This window comes from Tinamus guttatus, unplaced genomic scaffold (genome assembly GCF_059628265.1).
Source record: "Tinamus guttatus ecotype Peru unplaced genomic scaffold, ASM5962826v1 Tinamus_guttatus_pri_ptg000549l, whole genome shotgun sequence".
Taxonomy (NCBI): Eukaryota; Metazoa; Chordata; class Aves; order Tinamiformes; family Tinamidae; genus Tinamus; species Tinamus guttatus.
The window spans coordinates 767,281-794,328 of NW_028289083.1; the positions used below are offsets into that span (position 1 = coordinate 767,281).

At 35.9% G+C, this 27,048-nt stretch overlaps 1 protein-coding gene across 1 annotated transcript in view; it reads right to left on the reverse strand.

Moving 5' to 3' along the window:
- RICTOR (RPTOR independent companion of MTOR complex 2) overlaps window positions 1-27,048 on the reverse strand; it is a 76,065-nt gene that overhangs the window by 13,847 nt on the left and 35,170 nt on the right. The window contains exons 7-27 of the mRNA XM_088534386.1: window positions 26,659-26,785; window positions 25,566-25,735; window positions 25,253-25,320; window positions 23,919-23,986; window positions 21,626-21,708; window positions 19,827-19,914; window positions 18,746-18,836; window positions 18,535-18,601; window positions 18,352-18,432; window positions 16,398-16,498; window positions 15,541-15,703; window positions 15,052-15,153; window positions 12,886-12,932; window positions 10,527-10,662; window positions 9,759-9,958; window positions 8,608-8,734; window positions 2,548-2,712; window positions 1,830-1,906; window positions 1,658-1,736; window positions 671-780; window positions 462-549 (exon numbers count right to left, since the gene is read on the reverse strand). Of these exons, the coding sequence (XP_088390512.1) occupies window positions 462-549; window positions 671-780; window positions 1,658-1,736; window positions 1,830-1,906; window positions 2,548-2,712; window positions 8,608-8,734; window positions 9,759-9,958; window positions 10,527-10,662; window positions 12,886-12,932; window positions 15,052-15,153; window positions 15,541-15,703; window positions 16,398-16,498; window positions 18,352-18,432; window positions 18,535-18,601; window positions 18,746-18,836; window positions 19,827-19,914; window positions 21,626-21,708; window positions 23,919-23,986; window positions 25,253-25,320; window positions 25,566-25,735; window positions 26,659-26,785 (2,238 nt within the window). The remainder of the gene's footprint in view (window positions 1-461; window positions 550-670; window positions 781-1,657; window positions 1,737-1,829; window positions 1,907-2,547; window positions 2,713-8,607; window positions 8,735-9,758; window positions 9,959-10,526; window positions 10,663-12,885; window positions 12,933-15,051; window positions 15,154-15,540; window positions 15,704-16,397; window positions 16,499-18,351; window positions 18,433-18,534; window positions 18,602-18,745; window positions 18,837-19,826; window positions 19,915-21,625; window positions 21,709-23,918; window positions 23,987-25,252; window positions 25,321-25,565; window positions 25,736-26,658; window positions 26,786-27,048) is intronic.

Here is a 27,048-nt window from a genome sequence, read left to right on the forward strand (position 1 = left end):
ATTTTGTAAACTTAGTTTTAAAAAAACTACTTTTTGTTAGTTTTTATAATGAACAGAAACTTTTTTGTCTAACCTCTCTACATTTTTTTTTACATTTATAAAGAACAACCACATCTTGACAATACTCATTACAGAATTCATTTGTATATATTTTAATATAGAATGAAAAATTATTTCTACTATTGAGTTGCTTGTCATTCTAATATTTTGCCACCCATTTTAAGAAAAACATTGCAAAGTATTTCTTTAATATTTCATTTTTAGAAAAGAATTTTACATGCAACTAGATGACAAAAGCCTGTCTTCACAATTTTTGTGAATATAATTTGATATTCATATAATATGAGACTTTCATAATTTATTCATTGCGCATTGACCATTTAAGTGATGATACCTTTTAAAATAAATTTATTTTAAAAGTATTTCAGTTCTCTAACTGCAAAAGGTATTAATAATCTGACCTGAGATTCCAATAAATGGCAGCCTGTTTTATGGTGCACCAGTTGGCCATAAAGGTGAATGGGCAGGTAGACATGTGGTCGCTGTAATCTGGTAGAAAGAAGTTATATGGTTTCATAGTAATCAAGAAATTTTCTTTGAAAATACATTACACTATGGTGTATTTACTCTGGGTTTTAAGAGAAAGAAAAATCTTTTGGTGAGTGTTTACCTTTGGTTGCTCCGACGAACATAATTGTCACCATCAACAGGTTTGCGATATGTGGTAAGTGCTTCATTAAGTTGTTCTTCAATTAGCTCAACATACTTTAAATTATATTCCTAAAAGATGACAGACAGATTGATACAACACAGCTAAACAGCTCATAGTTTCTATAGTATGGTACTTTACAAGAAAAGAGTAAAACAAAGGGCTCCTTTATGAAGGCTCCGTTTTTTAATGCTCTGAAGTCAGACTCCTAATAATGATATTTTTCCATAGATTCTACAACTAATTCCATAATTAGCTCAGGATATTTGTCAGAGAGAGAGGGTGGAAATAAAGAAAACATCTCTCTCCTTTTTCTAACTTGAATAATCTTAACAGAATATCATACATTTCAGTATTCCTACATAAGTGTTAGCTTTTGTATAGCTTTTTCAAAGAATTGTCTAATAGTCAACAGGAATATATCACTACAATGGCATTCTTGCCTCAACAAAGCACACATATGATCAAATATAAACTAATATATTAATAGGCTTTCTTTAGCTATAAGCATGATACATTTTTCTTGGTGAGATTTGTTTTTCTATTTACTTTCTAACAGCACTGACTAGCTGAATTTTTATGATATAAAACAGGGGTGACAGCTGTCTTAAAAGCAGTAAACTTCCCTGCAGTATTTTGGATACAATTTTACATAACAAACTGTTCAGGAAATTCAGTAAGCCACTGCCATCTCTAGATTTTTGCTAGAATACCAAATTCAGTAAAAAGCCTGGTTAAATCAAAAGCATATATGTACAGAGAAGCTATGAAACAAAAGTTTGTGTTGGCCTTTTCAACAAAATCATAAATCACTGAAGCAGTAAATGTACTAGCATTAGCAGTAAATGTGTGAATGTACAGTATTTCTCACAGCCCTTGACCTCCTAAACCTTTGTATTCACATCCTTCCTGCTTTTAAATTTCAAGTGAATGTACACTTTATATTACCTTTTGCCATTTCTCCATTTGCTTTGTTACATAGCCTCTTTCATTTAAGTAGGAAAACCCCTTTGGAATGGACAGAAATCTGAAAAGTAACATTAGACAGTCAGTACTCTACTGAAAAATAATGTAATTTGAATTTTCTTACTGTTTTCCCAGATTAAAGTGAAACATTTACCTTAGGAGTAGAAGTAAACCTTTGTCTCCAAGATGAGAAAGAGCTGGTTTCATTTGGATGAGGGCATGAAGATTGGCCTAAAATAAAAATGCATATTGAACATCTGAACACAATATATCACAGAAAACTACAGCAGTAAAGTAACAAGTGTTTCATGAAGGAAATATCAAACAGTACTAAGTTTATTCTAATACTAGCAAATTTAGGCAGCTTTTGTCATTGAATTTGTATAACTTTACAAAAGAAAATATATTATCAAACAAATACTACCAGAAGTAGTATTTATAAGTAGTCATAACCTACATGTCTGCTCATTCTTATCATTAATATTGCAGTCTTTTTAGCAAGCGGTGTGTATACTATGATGGAGGCCACCAATGATAAGAGAATCATAAAATAGTTGAGGTTGGAAGGTATCTCTGGACATCATCTAGCCCAACCCTCCTGCTCAAGCAGGGTCAGCATGCTGCCCAGGAGATAAAGGAAGCAAACCATCAGCAGCTTACTGCACATCTCTACTTGGATATATCCATATATCTCTGCATCAACCCATCTATATAGTATCTACATATGTGGATAGATATAGATACACACACAAAATCTATCTAGATATATCTATCTAGATAGCTATACATACAAACTTATCTCCAACTCAGGTAAAACAAAAGACTTGGGGAGTTGATACCAAAACAAGTTGAAAAGGTAGATGGATGCTCACCTTGTCTTCACATGCCTCATCTAGAATATCAAGTGCCTCTGAAGAAATAGTTTTATTTTTATCATGTAACTGGGTCACCAGTAACTCAATCCCCCAGTTGCTGAAGAACTCTACGTTTGCTCTCAGTAATACTCGTAAGTGTTTCGTTGCATACAACCTGCAGCTCTGCAAGAATCAAGGGAAATGCTTGTCTGAATGGAAGAAAAATAGCTAATGCTATTGATTCAATCAAAAACACATTTTCAATCACAGCATTTTCATAGCACGTAACTGTGATACCCATTTCAGACATTAAAACTATAGTATATTATTTCTGTCTTACCAAATGGTGAATTTAAGTCTGAGATCACAAGCAACCTGGTCATTACAAGTCTCATCAGAAGCCTGTACCAGTTAGTCACTTACTGTGATGCTACTATACTGAAAGTCAGCAGCATATGGAGGGAAAATGCCTTGTAAAGAGCCAGGACAACTTCAAATACTTGGTATGGAATGGTTTGAAAAACACTTTGAATAACCAGCAAACATCAAAATAAATTCCCCCAAGTTCTAAAGCAAGTTTCCTACAGATAATTATGAAATGATGAACTAAGAGAAAATAAATAAATAAATCAAACCTTACAAGCTTACAAACATAAAAGGCTCCAAGCCAGTTCTTTCAGCCCACAAATAAGACCTTATAGGTAATATCAGTTAGCTCTGTAGAACCTCCGATGTGGGGCTGCAAAAACACTACTTTTCAACCTACTCCAAGTCTTCAACCACACCACAGCCTCCATGGAATAAGAACACTTGAATGTATTTCCCAAACCAGAGGGGCAATCCAGCACTGGGTCTCCATCTGAAGTGACATTTTGAAATAATTTTATATTTGAGAAGAAATGAAAGGAAAACCAGTGAAGAAGATATCTGAGGAAACAGACATCCCTGCCCTCCAAGTGCAGGCTACATACAAGTTGAAGATAATTTCCTGTACCAGCCAACTGCCAGGGGTTCCTCATGTTTACTGCTAAAGGCCCCAACCTGATGATATAGGAAGCCATACGTCAGCAAGGTACATTCACCTAATTATATACGGCTCAGCATTGGGGCCACAAGACACAGGATGCGTCTACCACCTTAAACCCTCACGGGTGGCTAAGAGAAAATGTTAGGCTATACGATCTGCAGCAGTTAAGACCTGCTGCCTATTCTGCTATTTCCACCATGAAGTGGCAGAAGGCAGCTGAGCAGCACTCATTTCCTTCAGCACGAGTCTCCAGAGCACATACGAAGGCCTGCTGAGGTGCTCACCGAATCTTCACTGCTCAAGGGTGCTGCTCTGTAAACGTTTTACTGCATTCAGCCAGCCCAAAATCCACTCTCTCCTTCTAGTGCTACAGTGACTAGAGAAGTGGCTTTTCTCATTACTCTTGAGATGCTCATTAACAGAGAACAAACCTAAACAACAGCTCTGAGAAGCTGTGTTTGAGGTCATAATCATGGTTAAACCTAAAATATGAGCAACTTCAGCTCTTCAAATGAACTAGAACTAGTAATAAGATATTTCATTGAAAAAATCAGGAAAAAAATCAGGAAATTAGAATTTTTGATGGGAAGAACCCTTTCAGGAAATTACCTTTTTTCCTACAAACAAAACTTCTTAGAAGTTAAGTCTTTTGTTGCTGTTATAAACTAATACAACTCCTTCCATAGTCTATTCTACTTGTGCTTTCCTTTTTAAGATCAAAAATACAAGGTATTTCCTTATGAACGCTAAGAATCACAAGGAGGTTAACTGGTTCAGGATGCAAAACGCCTGTTTTATCTACCCCACATTCTCAAGAGATACCGTGGAGGAAGTCAAGCAGTGTCTTTTCCTTGCTTTCCACTATTCTGATATAAAAGATTCCTATACATTTCTGATAAACAAAGAAGCTTTTAAAAATACACATATTTCTTAAATTTATTATCATAAATCTCTTTTTCAATATTGATAGGATTCTCATGGTACTGAAGGCTACAGAATCAGAGCACAATCTCATCCACTGCAACTAGATGCTATATCAAAATCTAGGCTGGTAGGATTTAAGTCACAACACATCTCAGTCGTGAATTTGTCTAGAGATCCCTTGACTTGCAACCAGTGCCAATGCTAAGGACTGCTGACCCAAACCAGGGCATGTAAAAGACAAGTTACTTTCACTCAGGGAATCAGTCAGTGTTAGTGCTTGAGAAGATATATCTTAATTATTTCTATCTTTGGTATTTCAAAACACTGCCAAAAATAACCACTTTACATAATCTCTGATGCTCTTCTAGGCACTATTGCTAGATCCATATTATCAATGTGAGACTGGAAAGTGAAACTGTAACATAGATTGAGACCTTAAAACATCAGGGACATGATAAGTTATCAATGTCTGACAGGAGGCATCTCTTCCTTTTAAGACAATTATTTAAAGATAATGAATCTTTATAATCTCATAATATTAATCTCATAATATAAAGATAATTATTTAAACTGCAAAATTTAAGTCCTTAAGCTCCTGAATGTGTAGAATGTGTCTCAGTTTTTTCGATGGTGTTCACCTGTTCAAATTTAATAGACCTCAGTGGTATTACCTCCAGCATTCAGTGCCAAATTTTATCTGTGATCCTTCTCAGGATGCCCAACTGTCTGAAACAGAATCAGGTAAACCTGAGGACTCTACAAGGGTGCTAGAGAGCAAAGTCTATCCCATTTGTATCCAAAAGACAAGAAACGCTTGCTATGCATTGCTCATAGCGTTGAGCTGCACACAGCTGTACTTGAGGTTCCGAAGAAATCATTACAACATGCCTGCAGTTATTTTTAATTGCTCAGTGGTTGCACTCGGAAGCAACTGAAATGCTGGCATACTGTTCCCCCTTGTGTAGCCTCTTTTATGAGAGGGAAAATTGCTGGTGGGTGTGTGTGGGGGTGGTATCTATTGACACAAAGTCTCAGTGGAAACAGCTAAATGAAGTTCCACTGTCTAAACTGGTCTTAATTGGCCATCATCTCACAGAAGCTTTGAAGTCTAATAGACACAGACATGTGTCCTCACAACCTGTTATTTTCCACTTGCCTGCTCAGACTAGGCATAACACACCTATGGAGAAAGAATGCCAAAGTCATCATTTCATTAAAAAAACTACTTAGGAAAGTAGTTAGTAGAGATTTTTACCTTCTTCTTTCATAGAATGCTTAAGGTTGAAAAGGACCTCTAGAGGTCATCTAGTCCTGCACACGCCTGGGGTCACCCAGAGCACGTGGCACAGGACTGCATCCAAGCGGGTTTTGAAGATCTCCAGAGAAGGAGACTCCACAACCTCTCTGGGCAGCCTGTTCCAGTGCTCCATCATCCTCACTGTTAAAAAAAAATTTCCTTAAGTTCCTGTAGAACTTTTAGTGTTTCAGTTTGTGGTCATTACCTCTAGTTCTGTTGGTGGCCACCACTGAAAAGAGGCCAGCCCCATTCTCTACACTCCCTCCCTTAAGGTATTTATATACACTGACCAGATCTCCTCTCAGCCTTTTCACCGCTAGCTACAGGCCTCCAACAAGACTCTGCACCGCTGATCACCACCCTCTGGGCTCTGCCATCCAGACAGTTGTTAATCCACTTCAGCGTCCACTCATCTAACCCACACTTCCGGAAGTCAAGAGTCAAAAGTCTTGCTGAAATCCAGATATATGACATTCACCACTCTTCCCTCACCTACCCAGCCTGTCATTCCATCACAGAAGGCTATCAGGTTAGTCAAGCATGATTTCTCCTTGGTGAATCCATGCTGACTACTCCTGAGCACCTTCTTATCCCTCCACATGTTTGGAGACAACAGCCAGGAGGAGCTGCTCCATGACTTTTCCAGGGATGGAGGTGAGGCTCACTGGCCTGTAGTTGCCTGGGTCCTCCTTCTTGCCATTTTTGAAGACTGGTGCGACATTGGCTTTCTTCCAGTCTTCTGGCACCTCCCCTGTTCTCCAGGACCTTTCGAAGATGATGGAGAGTGGCTTAGCTATGACATCTGCCAGCTCCCACAGCACTCTGGGGTGCATCCCATCAGGGTCCATGGATCTGTGGATGTCAAATTTCCCTAGGTGCTCTCTGACCCAATCTTCCCCTACCCAGGGCAGGTCTTCCTCTCTCTGGGGACCTTCTCTTGTCCCTAGTGCCTGGGACTCTAAAGGGCTGCCCTTGGTAAACACAGAAGTGAAGAAGTCATAAAGTAACTCTGCTTTTTCTGTGTCTTTTGTAACCAGGGCACCCACGCTGTTCACCAGTGGACCCACATTTTGCCTAATCTTCCTTTTACCACTGATATATTTGAAAAAGATCTTCTTATTATTTTTAAACATCCCTTGCCAGATTTAATTCCAATTGTGCCTTGGCTTTTCCTGTCACATCCCTGCATTCCCTGACAACATTCCTCCCAATGAGCATGTCCTTTTTTCTACTTTCTGTATAGTGCCTTTTTCTGCTTGAGCATTGGCACAAGCTCCCTGATCATCCATGCAGGTCTCCTGCCCCCTCTGCCTGACTTCTTACACACAGGGATGCACTGTTGCTGGACGTGGAGGAAGGGCTGCTTGAAAACTAACCAGCTCTCTTGGGCCCCCCTTCCTTCTAGAGCTCTAGCCCATTGGATTCTTCCAAGGAGGTCTCTGAAGAGGCTAAAGTTGGCCCTCCTGAAGTCCATGGTTGCAAGGCTACTTACAGCCCTGCTTCCTCCTCGTTGGATCCTGAACTCCACCAACTCATGGTCACTGCAGCCGAGGCTGTCCCCCACCTTCCCATCTCCTACAAGTCCCTCTCTATTTGTTAGCACGAGGTCCAGTAGCCCACTTCTCCTTGTTGGCTCCTCCACAATCTGTGTTAAAAAGTTATCATCAACGCTCTGCAGGAACCTCCAGGACTGTTTGTGCCTGGCTGTGTTGTCCTTCCAGTTGATGTCAGAGTGGTTGAAGTCCCCCATAAGAACCAGGGCCTGAGACCACGAGGCTACTTCCAGCTGTCTGTAGAAGGCCTCATCTGCTTCCTCATCTTGATCAGGTGGCCTGTAGCAAATCCCTACCACACTGTCTCCCACATTAGCCTGCCCTCTAATCCTTACCCATAAACTCTCAATTTGCTCATCATCCACCCACAGGTTGAGCTCCATGCATTCCAGTTGCTCTCTAAACAAAGTGCAACTGCACCACTTCGCCCTACCATCCTGTTCTTCCTAAAAAGCACACAGATGCTCACTTTCAGTGAGCCATTCCTTTACATCAACTGTTTTCATTACTTTCAGACTCTTTACCCTCTTGCATTCACTCTAGCATAAATTTCTGTCTTGTCCAGTGGACAGAATAGCGCTCCCCTCTTAAATTCCTTTTCCTAGCTAAGATTGCAACTTATTTAATTCTCATTTATCCGACATCAATGCTTGCTTGTCCACCATGTAATACTGGAATGATTTATCTTCTCTTTAAGGTTTAGTAGCTTTCCTTCCTGATACTTTGTGTATTATCCACACCCACTACCTTTGATTTGGAAGCACCAAACCCAGCCTCTACTTCAGAGCCCTCTGCCATTCTAGGAACTATAGCGTCTCCAAAGTTCTGCACAGCCATCTCCATCATTATTAAAGGAATATCTATCACTACAAGTTATACTAACATCAGAAATCCACATTTCTTCTTGTGAAAACAATGCCTTCAGTATTGATTTAGGATGTGCACTGATCTGGACAGTAACATTATCTTTGTTTACATTTGGTGTATGCATTTACATTTCATGCATTCATTTTAAGATTTTAACCACTCTCATATATGGGAGAAACTTTTTGAAATGAATTCATATCTTGACCATAAAAACACTACAAGGAGTGAAGTCCATAGAAAGCTCTAAAGTCGCATGAATAGGAGTTACATTTCTAAAAAAAAAAAAAAGAAAAAAAAAAAAACCACCCTCTTTCTGAATATATAATACTTTCAAAATAAAATCATGCATCTTGAACCAAATAAATGTCTAATTGCAAACAAACACAGAATGTATATTGATTTGAACTTACATCAGTAGCTGCTGTTAGGATTTTAGAAAGGATGACTCTTGCTAATCCATCTCTGCTGTAATCCAAACTGGAAACAGTCAGTTTCAATAAATGATCCTGGTTCTTCAAAGAACAAAGATTAAGAAGACTGCATGTGGGAGGTAAAAAGAAAATATTAGTGTTTGAACCCACTCATTATTTATTCGATCAACAATTTAAATTTAAGTACTCTAAATCAGCCTTATAATGCAGAGAAATACAAGTCACATTCCCATACAAGATGGAGTGACTCCATCTTAGTTGCTGCAGACGTTCACAGAGTCCGTGGAATGCTGAATAATACTCTGGACAGCAAGAGAAGGTTGGGAATGGGACACCCAAACTAACATTTCTTATAATTGTTTCACAACAATTTTGTCAAGAAGACTGTATTAGCGTTTGTTGTACAAACACAAAATTTATTTTTGTTGTACAAAAACAAATGCTCAGAAAGCTTTGTAAATACTTTTGCATTGTAAAATATTCTGTGTACAGACTTTGACATAAGTTAGCCCTTTCAGCAGTCCAGATTTAATTAAATAATGAAGGGTTTTGTAGTCACCAAAAACAAAGAACAAAACCAACCAACCAAAAAATCAACACTACATTCTGATAAGCAATGCAAATGGCAATTAAAAAAATGGACAACTTGAATAAGACATAGTTACAGTATTTAAAATAAATGGCAATTAGAAATTAGAAATTTTCAAACATTTTACTCTTAAAACATAACAAGTTAATTTGGACTGGCACAAAGTTTTGAACACTGGAGCTTCACTCAAGTATACTAGACTGAAATTTAAGTACAACACACATTGTCATATTTCACACACAGGATGATTCCTGACAGTTTCTTGCATTTAAGTACAGTATCATCCTCCCTAATACTGATTTCTGTCAGTTAGGTGGGGACAGGAAAATTTAATTACAGAAAAGATATGGGTGATCGTGTCAAATCGCTAAAAGAAAATGGGCAAAAAAAAGAGGGGAAAAGAGGGGCAAAAAAAAGAGGGGAAAAAGCTCTAGTACAAAGTAAACCAACAGATTTTTTTTTCAGCTTTATAGAGTGATCCAGTTTACACGTTTTATAAGGATTAGTATCTGTAAGCACAATTCAAAAGAACAACACTCACCATTGAAATACATTACATTTTTCAAGCATTTTCACTCCATGAGGGTGACAAGAGAGAGTACCAAAAAACAGAAAGTAGTGCTGACTAAGGGTGTTCAATAACCCATTATTTTGAAGACTACGTTCAGGTTTCATTCCTGATGATGAATTGAGCCAATGCACAATATCTTTAACCAACTCCTCCAGGTAACTTTGTCCATCCTATCAAAAGGAAGAGTAACAGTATTTACTAATAGCAGAACTGCCCCCCTCTTCTTTACTGAAATGCATTCTTGTAAATTACTTAAAACATACAAAAGCAATAAAGATGCAAAATAGAAGTGCTGGCTGACAAACAGTATTTAAAATAACAAAAAGGGCTCAAGACAAATAAAATGAGTTTAGCTCGCAGACATTTGAGGACTCATTCTATTCTTTCCAAGAAAGGGATCATTTAATGACATTCTTCTCTTGCCCTGTGGCCTGAGGCATAAAAATCTTAATATGGCAGAAGAAAGGAGTTAGAGAAAGGAAAGAGCAGAGCAAAAATAAATTATACTTAATATAACTGTACTTATTATAAAATCCCTACTTAAACATGGTGGTAAACAGTCTCTCACCTAGATACTTCAGCATTTTAAGTTCTATTTCATAATTATGCTGATCATTTTAAGATTAACACCTGAAGTTTTACTAATGAAGTCTCTATTAAAATTAAGATTTTTTCTCTAAGTGGCTTGCAGCAGTATTACTAGTTCTATCTCCAGTCTTGCAGCTGAAAATTTCTCACCTCTTCGGATTCAAGAAGAAACTCAGTAAACTGACAACCCACCACGGTGAGTTGCTTAGCCTTAGCATAGTCCAGATCCAGGTTGGCATAAAGTTTACTGCTAGGCTTGTAAAAATACAGCAGCCTCCTTACAAACCTATGGAAAGTAGAAGAGAAGTTGTTATTTTTCACTTTCAGTTTCAATGAATCCCTAACAGTAGAAAATGATACAGGTATAAAACATGTTTTATCAGTAAATTAGCTCACTGTTAATAATTTTCAGTTATTAAGGAGAGCAGCAGGTATGAGCAGTAAGTCCTTCCACAGAGGATTTCAGAAACGCAGCTGTACTGTGTGTGGCACAAAGGCTTTCCTAGGCCATGATTTGAAACAAGCAAAAAGAACTCAAAATCTCTATGGTCTTAGAAGCCTTCTCATTCCTTCTCATTCTTATGCTTTTAATTCATTTTGTTCATCCTGTGATAAGTTTCCAAGACTATCTATTCTTTTTAAGCCTAAACTGTAAAGAAAAACCTATGCAGTTCAACAATGGGGTAATCACAAAGCAGACTCTCATTCATGCTTCCTAATACCACATTAAGCAATATGGGTTGAATTTTGTCCCAGAGAAATAGATCTTCAGGAAAGGACTTTCCCCTCCCCACCTAGTTCTTCACCCAAAAAATAAACAAACATTTGCTTAAAAAAAAACACTAAATCTATCTGAAGGTTAAAGTAATAGGAAAGATTAACTAAAGCACTGCTTTAGTTGGAAAAAGTGTTATCACTCTTCAAGTCCAAACACAGGACTGATTACAAAAAAAATTTGTGGAGGTTAGGTTGGATATTGTGAAATGAAAAATATTTGATTCTGAGTTACTACTAAATACATGAATTACATATGTAGCATACTTATATTTGTATGGGTATGCATATATGTATATATGCCTAAGTGTGTATTTATAGTGACACATACACAGACCCACACACGTGCACGTACCCCCATAACTGCATCTCAAAAATTACAGAAGGCTAGGAATAACTACAGCTCTCCTTTGAGCTAATCAGTATTAAAACCTACACTAAAAATATCTAGAAACAGACATAAGATCATAAACTAACAGTAAAAATAACTTATAAAAACATAAAACAAGACATACCTTTTGCATTTTTTTAAAAATACAAAACATCTAAAAAAACTATTGTGGTCAGAGATAATTGGGGTTTCATTTGTCATAATTAAAAAAGGATTTCACAGCGATTAAAGCACACAGGCTGCAAGCTGCAGAAATGATCAATTAACTGCCTAAGTCGTATACTGATCAAGTCCTAGGTTTTTCAGATTTATCTGGCATTAAATCACGTAGCCACTGAATGCCACTTGCACACAAAACACAGAAACAGTGTGTGTGCGTCTAAGTGTCTGCACACACATGGATCATGGCCAGGTTTGCAGACATTCCTTTACAGAAGCAATGTTGTTAACTACAGGATCTGGAAAATAATCCTTTACCACACGGATTAGCAGTTAATGATCAGATAAGGGGGAAAAAAAACAGGCAAAAAATGCAAAATTAAATTATGACTATGATTACAATGGGACTACCACTTATGCTGGAGCACTATATAAAATTAGCCTGATTACTTCTTATAAAAATTTAAGATGAAGCATAGAGCCTTTCAGGATATATTTTAGCTTTAGGTTTTCCTTAAAAATTCACAGAGAAATATCTTTCCATGCCTACAATTAAAGAACTACTCTTCAAAACAAGTTCCTGAAATGCATCCTAAGTATCACATCCAAGAACTAATTATCACATATGCACAAAGATTATTAGGAGTGCTATAATATTAAGAGATATGAAAAGAACCAAAGCTGGCTTTTGTTTGCTTTTCCAAAACACTTGTGCTTCCCTTACCATTAACAGCAACTAGAAATAGCTGTTTTTTTTTTTTTTCTTTAAATTCAGGCTCTAACTGTATAACTTTACAAATATAAACATGTTCTGCTTGCATTTTCCAAGTGTTAATACAAAACACTAGTATATGAAATATTGAAGACTAATACTAAAATTTTAAAAATTTTAAAATGAAATAGATATTTTGCATGACATGATTCCTGTTTAGGGAATAGATGCACAGAGTGCACAGAAGAAAAAACAAACAATCAAAAAAACACCAACAATATCAAAACCTCACAATAAATCTTAAACCTTTTTATTTAAAGCAAGTTTTGCAGCCTAATTGTTTAAAATTTTGCTTTTAATGCTTATCTATATATTAAGTTTTAGAAACGTGACATATCCAAGGAATAGTTTATTGCAATACACAGTTGTTCCAAATTTCTTTCTTCAAAGGATGTCTATGTAATTTGACATACCTGTGCAATTGTTCATCTTTATAGTTCCTTAGATTTACATTTGGCCACTAGAAAAACAGCAAATATAGCATTATATGAAACTTGTACAGCAGGCCTTGATTAGTCACTAATATTTACTCATTTCTATCATAGTCAAGTTCATGTAATAATTATATGTTTTCTTGCCTTTAATATAATCTATTAAAAAAAAAAATACACAACTTATTTTACTGAAAAGCCCATACTCTTCTTGCTCCAAGGACTGCTTTACTTTTTCCAGAGAAGGAGAGCAAGTGCTGGCTCCGTGCTACACGTACATGACCACAATTCTAATATAAATACCAAACTATGACATGCTAATGAAAAAGAAATAATTATGCTTAGTATCTCCTTTGCAAATACAAAACAATTTTTAATACTCATCTAAAAAGGAAACTTTTGTTTGTTTTCACTATTAATCAGATGAGTTCTGAAATAGCCATTATTTTATTACAGTTCACTTAAATATTCCTTATTAAAGTGGTATTTAAAGTCCTCTTGACACTTTAAAAACTGTTTCAAATAAGACCAAATTAAGCTGTGTCAGATGTTTCTGGACCTCTCCTTTCTCCGTACTAAGTTTTCTGTTTTCACAGCTGTTATCTATGACTTTTTGTTTTTGTTGCTACTAGTATCTTCTTTGAAAGAGCAGAAAAGAGTGCATCAAATACACTGTTTTTTCCTATCTAAGAAATTCAGTTCCACATTGCAAATTGGTATACAAATATTCTAAAGACAGGTAGTGCAACAGTTAATGATCAGTAAAGCTGACCAGACTGATAACATTGATTCCATGGGTGTCAGAATAAATATAAACTGTCTACAACTGCTGACAGACAAAGTAAATCCTTCCATCCTGACAACTGCTAACTTTGCTGCTTTTGTTGCAGCTTAGACAGCAAGACGAGCAAGTTAAAAAGGCTGTAAGAGACCAAATGAAACATAAAATAGTGAGGTGGTAGGAAAGCTGGTGTTCAATAGCCATAAAGTTTTGACTGAGTGAGGAGAAGATATGTTGCCACATGAGATAATGAAACCCAAACATCAGAAACTGGATCCGGCTCAGTCTGGGGCTAAAGATGGACCACTCTGATAAACTGCACAACACCAGCATGCACTGAGATAATGTTAACAGGAAGGGAAGTGGTTAGACTTTAACCAGAAAGCACAATAACTTCTCATTCTGAAAGACGGAAGTCTCATTTTGAGACATTTAAAATTGTTTGATTGGTCACTAGAAAACTTACTGCAGGAATGTTTTAGATATCAGGGTAACTGATGGCTTGACTGAGAAGCTCTTCTGTTTCTAAATTTCATAAAAGGGGGAAAAAAAATCCTTTGACAAAGGGTTACACAGATTAGCTGTGAGATTGTGAGAAATAGTTTCTTGAAAATGAATCATATATATTTCTGCTTTTGATCCCGCATTAAATTAACGTAAATATAGCAATAGTGACAAAAGCCTGCAAACAAGAGAAATTTGTCAGGGCAAGAAATTACTGTCATAGACCTACTTAGTCCTTCATATTAGACAAATTCTTGTTTTCTCATTTCATGTTTTTTTAATATAATCTTGATATGTCTGTCACTTGATCATATATATCTGTTACCAGTAATCCTTTCTGTACTCTATCATATTTACAAAAATATAGCTTATAATAAGTAAAGTTTGTTCGTGAACATCAATAGGAGGGCAGTTTTGATGCATAGAAAACAGGAGTTCAGACGATGGCTAAGATTATTCCAACTACTAACTGGTAAGAAAGTCTGTTGCTTAAAAAAGACAAAATCCTCTAAAAGTAATGCAATGAACCCAGACAGGTTGATGCCTTACTAACATATTACGTCTAACATATTATGCAAACTTAAAATCATTGTATCACTTCATAAAGTGTATGTCTATGTACGCAAAATGTTATATAAAGCTTAATGTAAGCTTATTAAGGAATCTGATAGTTTAACTACTGTATTATTGTATGTAATTTAGAGGCTGCATATGAAAAAGTGTTGATTAAGCATTGATTAAACACATGACATCACAATTTTCTGAAATAAAACAGATTATCGTGTATAGCACTATATTATTAAGACAAAGCTCACATGTGAAATGAATACCATCATTTTTTAAAGAGCACTTTCTTTGCTCACCTTCAGTATGGTCCCTATCAGATTCCAATTCCACTCAAGATTTTCTTTATGATTAAGAACCTGGCTGTCTCGAAGATTCATTACAAGGGCTTCTTCTGTATCCTGTAATATACACATGAAAAACTACAGTAAGTTTCCTTGCATCATTTTTCAGTACTGTCATTGGATATACTATTCATGTAACGTTCACTGAAGGGCCTTTTGTGTTTGAGAGTACAATGCACGATTACGGTACTGCTACTAGAATCTAACAGTAAGAGATCATTAATGGCCCCAGAAACCAGTAAAAATATTGTAATTTCATTTTATAAGTTCTATAAAGTGCAATCCACATATACCCCAACGACTAGCTAGAGGTCAAATTAATTGTAGCTAGAGGTCAAATTAAATGAAAAAAATGACTGTAGATTAAAGAAAGCAAAGCTGAGAAGGGAAAAAGAAAATCTCCCAAATACAAACTAGACTTTGGAAAACAAGTAATGGTAATACCTTTAAAATAAAGATGTCTTTCTGTACACGATATTGATCTCTTTTTTGGTGGGTTGAAATTGCTTTCTGAATAATATGGTCTAAATGAAGACTGTAAGGTTTAGGTCCTCTCTTCTTCATCTCATGGAAGCGTTTTAAGCAGTTGAGTGCAGCACTCGCTCGTCTAACAGAAAAATATAATCAGTAATGCATGACTGTTACACAAATAAATAACACCTTTGCTAAATCTTCAGTTTAACAGGCATAGCTCAAGTAAGAATCAACTAAGAAGAAGCAATTATGAAAAAAAAGCCAAACTTTTAGGTTTTGATGTACTTTTGATGCACCTATACCACTCAGTCTTATACAGTAACTATAAGCATACAGTATACAGTAAGCACAGAAAGTAAATTCTCTTTTCTAGATGGTAGTGGGGGTATCAATATTATATTTTCTGCTCTTTAAATCCAAGCATCTGAGGGACAACACATAAGAAAGGGACACTCAAGACAGGAAGTGATAAAAAAGACATCAGACAATGTCAGAATCAGCTACTCACAAAACAGTGCTAGCAGAAAAAAAAGCATGATCCAAAAACTACCACTGAAAATTCTCTTCTGGATTTCTGAATTTCAGAATCACTACTAAATCATGCAAATATCATGCATTTTTTGAATCATGCACTGGAAAGGGCATTTCTTTAATAAAGGTCAAAGAGCATTTCCATATGCATTCCCACTGCAATAAAGACAGCAGTGGTTTCACCAACCAACAAACAGGTAATGCAGGTTTGTGCGCAGTTGTGGTAAATACACGTCTTGGGGCGGGAGAAGGAGACATATGTATTTTAATCTCGAAGTATAATTTAGCATTCTCACAGTCTTTTCTCTTTCACGATGTCAAAAGATGCTGCCATGTTCATTAGCGTTGGTAAGCAGTGCAGGTGATGGCTGTGGGAATGAGGAAGGATTGTGTTTGCCTAAAAAAAAAACCAAACAAATCAAAAAAGTAGAGTAACTTATCACAACATTTTCAGCCATCTGTAAGAATCATTTGAAGTGTCTATACATCTCACAAAACTTTCAAAAATGCATAACATCAAAATTGCTTTTTGTAAAATATGACAGCGATGATCAAACACGAGATCTTTAACTTCTCAAATTCATCAGTCTAAAATACAGTAGAAACTAATTTAAGAATCTTAGGACACAGACTTGGCATGAGAGCATTCTAATTCATGCCCAGGCTGATATTAGTTAAAGTGACAGTATGGAATAACATAGAATCATGATGGTTGAAAAAGACCTTTAAGATCATCAAGTCCAACTGTTATCGCATCACCACCATGCCTACTGAATCACTGCCCCAAGTGCCTCATCTACATTGCCAAGCAAAGCATTATTAAATAAACAAAACAAATACAGAAGTAGTAAATACAACTTTTATTGTGCTTGGTTGCAGTCATTCTGATATGCTTTGAAGTACGAAAATGTATAATAAAAAATACAAAATAATCTATTTAGTGATATTCATTTAATACGCTCAACAACTAATGATTCTGCACAGAAAAATAACATTCTTGTGACTATCTGATGAACTCAATCACATAATTTCTTAAGTGAGTAGTCGATGAACTGGTTTTGTTTTGAAAAATAGTATATTATTCTTTATAGCTTTCAAATGTATTTACATAAAGAGAAATATTTTTTATTCATGTTTTTAAAACTAACTGAAGTATAGATAATTTTTCAGTATTTTGAAAAACAGTCTCATCTCAGAGACATTCTAGGGAATGATCCCCTTATAAAACAGAAAATGTACCATGCTTGCAGCATGCTCAAAAGTCAGTGCATCTAGTCACTCATACAAAAGTACTAGAATCAAAGAGCTCTTCTGTATAAGCTATTCTTGCCTTCAGGAAAGGATGTGAAAAAGAACCATTCATAAGAAAGGCATGTCACCACTTTATACATCACTAGCAGCTTCTCAGCAGGTTGAAGGAGGCTGTTTTCATACACTGCTGTGCATGAAAACAATAAAATCACCTCTATAGCACAATAATTTAGCCTCTGCTCAAAAGTTCTGTTCTTTAAGCAGGCTGTTTCCACTCGTTTTAAGCAGGCTACAGAGATCAGAATAAGAAAAATACAGTGGAACGAATTTACGAATTTCCTTTCATATTCTGCTGTTGAAATAAGAATAAACAGACAAAGAATGGAAAGATAAAGAGTTGTTTGGATGCTGCAAAAAGGAAGAAGAAAAGCTACTGCAAGAGAGGAGAGGCAGCAAGCGATGGACCTCCGGCTTCTCTATGGTGTGTAAGAGCTGCCAATAACTGCTAAAAAAGGGCTCCACCAAGCTGGAGCTGCCTGAATGAATAATACAAAGTGCTGCAGCAAAAAAAATATGAATAAATAAATAAATACCTTCTATCCTTCTAAACAGAAAGCTTAACACACTGCCACAAGGCTGCTAATACTGAAATAAAGGCAAAAATAAAGCATAGTCCTCCTTTTCCCAAACACAGTAATTGAGCAGTGAGTTTGCCTGACTCCAGATTAAAACTACAACCAGCTTCTAAAGCAAAGTTGAGTGTCAGTGGGAGCCTGAGAGCTCGGGGGCAGAAGCCTCTCTTTCAGTCCTGCCTTCCTAGTTGAGTCCCGCCATTTTTAAACTATGCAGTGCAATATGATGTACTACAAGATAGCACATTATTTTATAAAGAGGGGATGCCTCCAGGTTGTAACAGATATATTCAAGGCTATAACCAGAAACACCAATTTACAGAGAGCTACTAATACTACTTGTTCTAAGCAGAAAGTCTCTACTCACCATATGTAAAAGTTCTCCTAAAAGGATAGTTGCTCTAACAGATACATGGTCATCGCTACTGGTAATCACTTCAACCAGGCCCTTTAAAAAAAAAGGTTCAGAAAATTACAGAATTTAATGTACATCCTCTTATTTTGATTCTTATGGGAAAAATAAGAAGTTATGCTTAAGGTCATTAATTACCTCTAGAAGTCCATTGGTAATAAAAGCTGAAAGCACTAAAGCCAAATAATTATCCATGAGATCAGGCCTAAGGAGAAAAAGTATGGAAACAATTTAGAAAGTACATTGTGTTTATTTTATCTGCAAGGTTACAACAATTATTTTATCAACACCAACAAACAAACAAACAAACAAAACCCAACAGTTTAGATGCTGTTCATAAAATACCCACCTTGACCTGGCTCGATGGGGTAATATCGTTTTAGCTTCAGCAGCCACAAAGCCATCAGAAAGTCTCCAGCAGTCCTGAAATCTGCTTGGATCTATTAAAAAAAATGGAGCATGCTAATTATCACACTGCATAAGCTGTATTTCATAGTGTTATTTTAAAGAGTCACCATTAGAGAAATAGCCCTTATATCAACAATAACTGCCATTTCAGATTTCAAAACAGAAAAATTTACATCAGAACGGACCCCAAAAAGTTATCTAATCCATACTCTCATGCAAAGCAAGGCTAACTTTGAAACTAGGACAACCAAGATAACAAAATTTCCAAATTCATATATACATTCATCTTGTTTAATAAAAAAAAAAAAAAAGTGCTTATCTCTATAAAGCAACATACAGCAACATAGCAAGTTTGCAAGAAAAAATGATTTCACTGCTGACAGATGGTTACGGTTTTTCATAATCAATCTTATATCACAGACATTTAAAACCAGACTCTAGAGAATGCCCGGAACAGCTACAACTAAGACTCGCTCCTCATGCAGCTAATGGTTTTGTACTATGAGATAAAGGGAGAGGATTCATTTTTTGGTTGCAAATAAGTAATTCTAAAAATAAAAGCCTGACTTTGCTAAATACGAAGACATAAAACTGGTGCAACCTTGCCTTAGGAAAGCTAAGCATGCTGAAGCACAGTGTAAAGAGCTATTACATACACAGTATATAGAAATAGACTTTTTTTCTTTTCCTTTTTTTGACACAGATCTAACACTTCATGATCAAAGCAGGCTACTTTGTTGCAACGTAATTACAGTCTTCTGCATTTATTATGCTCCATTACACCTATTGTATCAAACTTAGTGCAGTAAGGATGCCAGAAGAAAATGAGACTTCTAGTGGTTTCATCTTCAATGCCCAATAGCTGACAAAACTTTAAATAGGGCCTGAGAACACCCAAAGAATTCAGTGATAAAGTAGTTCATACTGTAGATAATGTCATTATTAAGGAAACAGTCAAGGGTTCAAACTGTAGAGCAAATGAACGCACAGAATGCTTTTGTGAACTGGTCCTAAATACTTACCTACGCTGAGAAGTGCCTCAATAAATTCCTCAGCGACAATTGGCAGAGGAAGGCGAAATATATCATAAAGAACTTCCAGTAGGCCTCGCTAGAAAATCAGAAGAAAGTAGCAGCTATTTTATTGATTTATAAAAATGGTCTTTTTTCCATTAAACTATTAAGAAATTGAATATTGAAGTTCACTTTTCCTTAAATTGTTAAGATCAGTGCATTTGTTTTGCAGTTTTTCTTTTGGGAGGAGGGCAGGTTAGAATATACTTATTTTCATAATCTAACTGAGTTTAGAGAAAAAAAGGAGAAGGCAAGAGCTTGCTTACTCCAAAGGTGTGCTTTATTATCACCATTCATCACTATTCATCATTATTTATCCATCATTATTATAAATGCTGAAGAAATTTGGGGTACTTGAAATACATCAGTTGAAGAAGTTACTAAGTTAAAAGCATAATTTCTACTTAATTGCTATTTTTCAACACTGCTCAAAACAAAACTCTCAAGTCTTCCTATATTCAGTAGATGCTTTCTATAGGCTTTCTATAGGCTTTCTATAGGCTTTCTACTTAAAATAGTACAGAAGAAATTCCAAAAATAGCATCTTGGATGTTACTGCCATATACATTACTATCACCACCAAACAGTGCACTAACAAAGACTGTACAATTTCTACCATGAAAGTGCAGATTGCTCTTCTACACTTAATTAAGAAACCCTGAGAGATGTTAATGATTATTCAATTATCCACTCAGCATTTCCCAATATGCAAATAAAAATCAAACTAATGCACAGTTGTGTACTAGAAATACAAACAGTTTCATTATCTTGTCTATCAAAGGTTATAAAGCAAGATACTGGCATATTTCCTGAGTAGGTAGGTTGGGTTTTTTTGGTTTTGTTTTTGTTCTGCCAACAACAACTTTTTTTTTTTTTTTTTTTTTTTTTAAGTTTAGCCAGTTACTTGAAAGAAGCAATTTTTTTCACATTGCAGATTTAAGCTCATCATACCTACAGCTCCTTTGTGCTTGTTTTGACTTGTGGCCAAAACAGAAATTCGTTTACGTACCTCTGGTCTGGTCTGTCTCCATGTTGACTTTCCCTAATGTCTTCTAGGCATTTAGTCTCTAAATATTAGCAGACTGAACTCAGTCCTGTGCCACGTGCTCTAGGTGACCCTGCGTGTGCAGGGGGGTTGGACTAGATGATCTCTAGAGGTCCCTTCCAACCTTAATGATTCTGTGATTCCATGATAGGAGACATCCAAGACTCCCACCATATGAAGTATGAATGAGAAACTAAACTTAAAACAAAGAACAACTGCTGGACGCTATTAAACTTTTTTCCTGGCAGTATCAACTTCACAGTGCATTAATTATTATTTTTTTAAATTGCTTTTAAATCATAATGGAAATTCTACAGAATGAGCTCAAGATCTACATAAGATAATAAGAAACAGACTAAACATAAACAAAACAAAAACTTAACCCTCCTTCCTGACAGCTTATAAGCTATTTTAGTGTCATAACATTTGAGTATATATTGATTTTTTGATATGTTTATCCCCTCTTCTCTTCTCCTTCCTGTCAGATACAGAAGGTGTGCTTTTATTCTTATTTTACAGATAAGGAGTTAGATATAGAAAAAGCAAACAAATTGATTAAGCTTGCAGACTATAGTGTAAACTTCAACATAGGGGCCTTAAAAATAGAATTAGTATGTAAACCACTAGATTGTTGAATTTTAAGAATGTGTAATTAAAACATCCAATATTATCCATATTCTAGTATTAAATATTTACCACTTACCCGTATTTCCATATTTGGTATGCAAAGTACCCCAATCAGAGACTGAATCCCAGAATTCCCAGGCTTGCACAAGCTGATAATACCTAGAAAATATTAAATATATAATACTCCTTCACAAAAAAAAAAAAAAAAGCTTGAGATATAGTATTAACTTTGATTTTCACAGAATGAGTGCAAGCACAGATGACAGAATGACTTAATTATAAACATTTTTCACCTTTCTAATGTCATCTTCTTTCTCATCAGTACTATATGCTTAACACAAAACATTCTAATTATAAAACACTGTTCCTTCAGTAACAGTTACAACTTTTGCTGTTTCTACTGTGAACAGTACGTTCCAGTTACCTGTGATAACAAAGTTTACATGGAGGAAATGGCGGGGGGGGACTGTGAAAAAACTTGAAAATAAAAATCTGCGTAACCTTAACAAAACTGTGAGCAGCTTCTACACTGAAAGCTCTATTTTAACATAATAAATTAAATTGCTTGATTTAATCTAGAAAAATTCTAAACAATAAATGTGAATATCCCTTCGAATAACATTCCTGTGTGTGTGTTTTTTCTTTTCTTTTTTTTTTTTTTAATCATATTTGCCAAGATGATCTTATCTCTAGATTAATCAACACAGTTGATTCTGCTTTGCCTAAAATTTCAGGGATTCTCTTACAATTTGTTCCTTTCAAATTATGCTCTACTCAATAAAATATTTCTAGATTTAAAGGACAAAACCTTGATTTTTCTTAGATGATGCAAAATTCTGCCTGAAGCTAGTGATTACACTGAGTTACAGTCACAGTCTATATGATTCTAGAGACTCTATTTCTATCTATTTCTAGATTTTAGCTCTATTTCCTAAATCGTTTCCCCTCCCATATCACAGTAGTTAAAGCTTACAGTAACACTATTCAGGAAACAAATTAATCAAAAAATGTAAACTTAAGTGAACAAAAAGAAAAGATGCCAGGCTTGAACCCATCTTTGTCTTACACGTTTTATATAAGCCCAAATCTCCATTCATTAATTACCAGAAGATGGTAATTATTGACTACTCATCCATTTATTTTCATTAATACTAAACTAAATAGCAAATGTCTTATGTGGAAGATTCCTCAAGCTCAGAACTCTCTTGTCAAAAAAGCTTATGATTAACACATGTGAGCCCATACACATGAAGTGTGCATGTTCCAAGTATGTTCCACATTCACCTCACAGGCCTCCTTTCCAGGGGCCTTTCCCTATAATGACCACATTCCAATTGCAAGGGAGGAATAGATCTAGGTTAATGCAATTATTGCTGCATGGTCCAAATTCATTTGTAAGGATGTGGCAGAACATGAGAATAAAGGACAGAGGAATCAGCTGTGATGAGTAAGTGTAGACAGGCAAAAACAAATCACTCATCCTTGATTTTACTAGGCGTCCTATATTATTAAGTATAACAAGTAATAATAAAAAAAGAGCGAAGAAAGCACAACAATATAAGTACCAAGATAAGTAGCATGTTCCAAGAAAATGTTTCTGGAATCACTTAAAACTTTTTAGGCTTATGCCATCAGTTTCAAAGGCCTGAACTAGGGAAGACGCACCAACACTCCAAACGGAAATTGCTAATTTAAAGTTTCAAAGTTTAAAGTTCAAACTTGTGACAAATTTTCCAAGTTTCTGTACCAGTGCAATGGGACTGTATGTGAGGAAATTATTGAAGGACATGTGGGCACCAAATTAAGCTTACGGATCATTTTCAGAAGATTAAAAGATAAAGCAAAGAGTCTTAAAAAGCAAAAAGGCTTTCTATACATATGTATCTGTTGCAAGGACAAATTGCAAGATTTTGCCCCAAATTTTGGTAAAATTTCCTAGCAAGTGATTTAGTTTATTTTAGAGACATTGACTCTCCTGAGAGAGAATGAGCAGTCCCTATGGTAACAGCTCCATGTCAGATACTGCACTATTGCAAAGAAAGGACTTAGAAAAATGCAAAACAGCAGTTAAAAAAAAATCTCAAACTATGTTCATAATGGGATTTATCTTCAAGCAGAAGGAAGGAACCATCAAGGAACAACAGATGCAATATTCCACATTGACAAAGCCATATCTTGTCAGCAGAATCAGTTAAAGCAAACTATGTACGTATCCTATCAAAAAATGCCTTAGCCTCAACTGTAGGAAGGTACTGACAGAAGACAGATCAAGAGAGACAAATTATGTGTTTAAATAAACCATTCTTTTACTGCAAAAGGTGGAAGTGCCCTCCAATCATGCAACTTGGAAAAAACAAACCAAACCTTACCTGCCCATGATCGGAATGCTGCCACTATTCCCATCTTACTGGCTAGGAACCGGGCTTCTCTGTCCTCCCTGTTATTAAAAACACAAATGCCACAATACATAGTTACATTACCATAAGACAAACATAGCAATAGTTAACTTAGCAATAGTTAACTGAGATTTTAAGGTGGGGAATGAAACCCAAACCAAGAAAAATTTTTAATGTGTCTGTATTGCATATAACACTGCTGAGGTGCCTGTACATATATTCAATATGTATGCACACATCCAAAGATTAGAACTGAGTATTGCTACTTGTTCTTTTTTCAGAAGAGTTTCTATTTTAAGAGGATCACAAAGTAAATACCCTGAGCTGGTGAGATGAATCACTCAAGCTTCCCTGGACAGTGTGACTAGAGTGAGGGCCAAAATACTTGGACCTCGCTTCAGTTACCTAAACCTAAGCACTGACTGCTATTTGATAAGATAAAATCATAGAATTCATGTGGAAACCAGACCTCAAAAAGGGCTCTTAGCCCAAACTCCTGCACAACACAGGTGTCTGCAATGACATCAGTGGACAGGGTTACTCAAGGTTTCATCCAGTTGTGCAGTCTTCATACTCTAACATTTCCCAACCTCTCTAGGTTCCTCTCCAGAGAGAGACCCAACCTCTCTGGACAACCTGTTCCAATGCTTGACTGTTCTCCTGAAAAATATTTCGTTTTTTCCTTCTCCAATTTATCTTTGTCGCTTCTTGTTTGCTGAACTTGTTCCTGTTTCAAAATAATGTTTCTTGAGTTAAGGTGCCCCAAACCATACACAAGGGTCTACATAAGGTCTAGTAAGTGCTAAGAGGGAAATAATTGCTTCCCTCAGTCTGTTGGCTATTTTTCCTGTTCAGACAGCCTAGATTGCTGCTATTTTTTTCTTCGTTGCTAAAGACTTACTGTTTACAAGAGCTGCTCCCCAACCAGTCAGACCCTCAAGTCTGTGCCCTACCTGCCTCCAGGCACAGCACAACCCATTAACCACTACCCTGAGCCTCACACGCAACCCCTGAACACAGAAGCAGCCCTAATGCAAACTCCTTGTAGATGTCTAAAGGAATCCACATCTGAAGTAATAATAATAATGTTTTAGTATTTTTTTAAATAAAAATTATAACAAGGGAGAAAAAGGATAAAACTACATGTTCCCTTTTAGCAATATACTGGGAAGTTGCATCGTAAGGTGCTATCACACGCACCTTTACGAAGTTTCATTCTAGTACCTTGCTTTTACTTTGTCACTTGTTTAATTACAATACCATGCATGCATAACTGGTAGCACAAGTACAGCAGCACTAACACTTACTTGAGTTGTCCTTCTGCTGTGTCTGGATTATGCCTGTAGTGAAAATCTGTGTAAGGAGCTAAAATTCGCTAAACAAAAGAAAGACATACATTACTTTCACATGACAATACAGTTAATGGGTCTTGCCCTTTCCTCAGTCCCACTCCAATCTGTCATTTATTTCTGCTTTATAAATGATTACGCTCTTAGCCTAACTTATATTTTAAACACTTCGTATTAAGACAGAGAGTGAAATACAAAGTGAAAATTAAACACTTTAATTAGTAACATAACTTGCTAATTTCTGTCACTAAACAAATAAAAGGGAACCCACCTCTAACTCTACATCTGCTCGCACATACTGTCGGGTCTTTGGATGATTAATGAGGTGCAAAACTGTAGTTATCAGAGCCTCATTTATTCGGCTTAGCTGACAATCAATCACATTTTTCAAGATGGTGCTTAAACCTCCTCGGAGAGCTACCACCTCGGGATTTTGAAGTGCTAAAAAAGATGAAAAAAATAGACACATCACTTCACTGAATGATAGACAAGAAGACATTTCAAGGTGCCCGCTATTACAAATACAAAATGAGTAAAACTCATAGTCCATACAGTACAGATATCTTTCTTCTTTTCCTGAACACTGCCAAGGTGCATGTTTTACTGGCACTGACTGACATTAATGATAAATCAAGATTTTGGATTACATTTGCTAACAACAGAAGTATTATCAGTCAGTCACCAGTACGAACATTTCTTAGCTAATTTCTCACCAAGCGTCTACAAAGTAGTCTGCATTTCACCACAAAAAGGTTTTTTACTTCACTGGACTGACATGATCAAAATATTTATAATAGAAAGTTTTTTAAAAAAGAAATACATTTCTTTAAAACTGTTCATATCTCTGAACTTTTGTTGGTAATTTCTCGCTAATACAAAAATGAAAGAACCTTAAAAATTTGTAACCATATAGAAGCATATGCATTAAGTATAAACTACTGTCCACATCTTTACACACATGCAGACACTGACTTCTATAAGCTAAATACAGTACCATACATTTTAAAAATTTTAAAGAAACGTGTTTAGTAGTTCTCTGTACATTTAACAGCACTTCAGGTATGGTATTCTCACTATTCTCAGTTCATTAGTGTTTATAAGCTGAAACAACTGGAAACATCAACTGCTCTGGGAAAACATACAGGGAAGATAAAATACCCCAATACCTCTCCTGTATGATCAAATTAGTAATTACATTTAGGAAATGCACATTAAAAAACATTTAACAACTACCTCATCAGTTATTGACCACATGTCCTTTATTATTTGTATAAAGCTGTTTAATAGGAACATGCAGAAGAGAAACTCTTAGAAAACTGACAACAATCCTGTCAAAATTCTTAATTAGCTTCCAGACATCTTACCTAGTTCGCAGATAATGGCTATACAAGCTCGCACCATGCGATCTCTTTCTTGAAGACCATCATTTCCAACTGCTATCAAAGAGTTAGTTATAGAACTGGGAAACAGTGAAGCATTCACAGTAATCATCTGCCAAAAAATGTAAAAAATAAATAAATAAAATTGTCATAATACTTCTCTACATACATAACTGAGACCAGACACTGTTTCCTCAACAAAACAAGTTAATATGTAGAAGTCTATTGCGTATCACACAAATCCTCAAAAGTATTCCTTCTGTTCTTGAAAGTCCTGAATTTACCATTCTCCTCCTGATTTAGCTTTTATTTTTGTATTATTTTACCATAATGAGAAAGCTTAAAAAGGATACATATACCAGAAAGAACTATTGC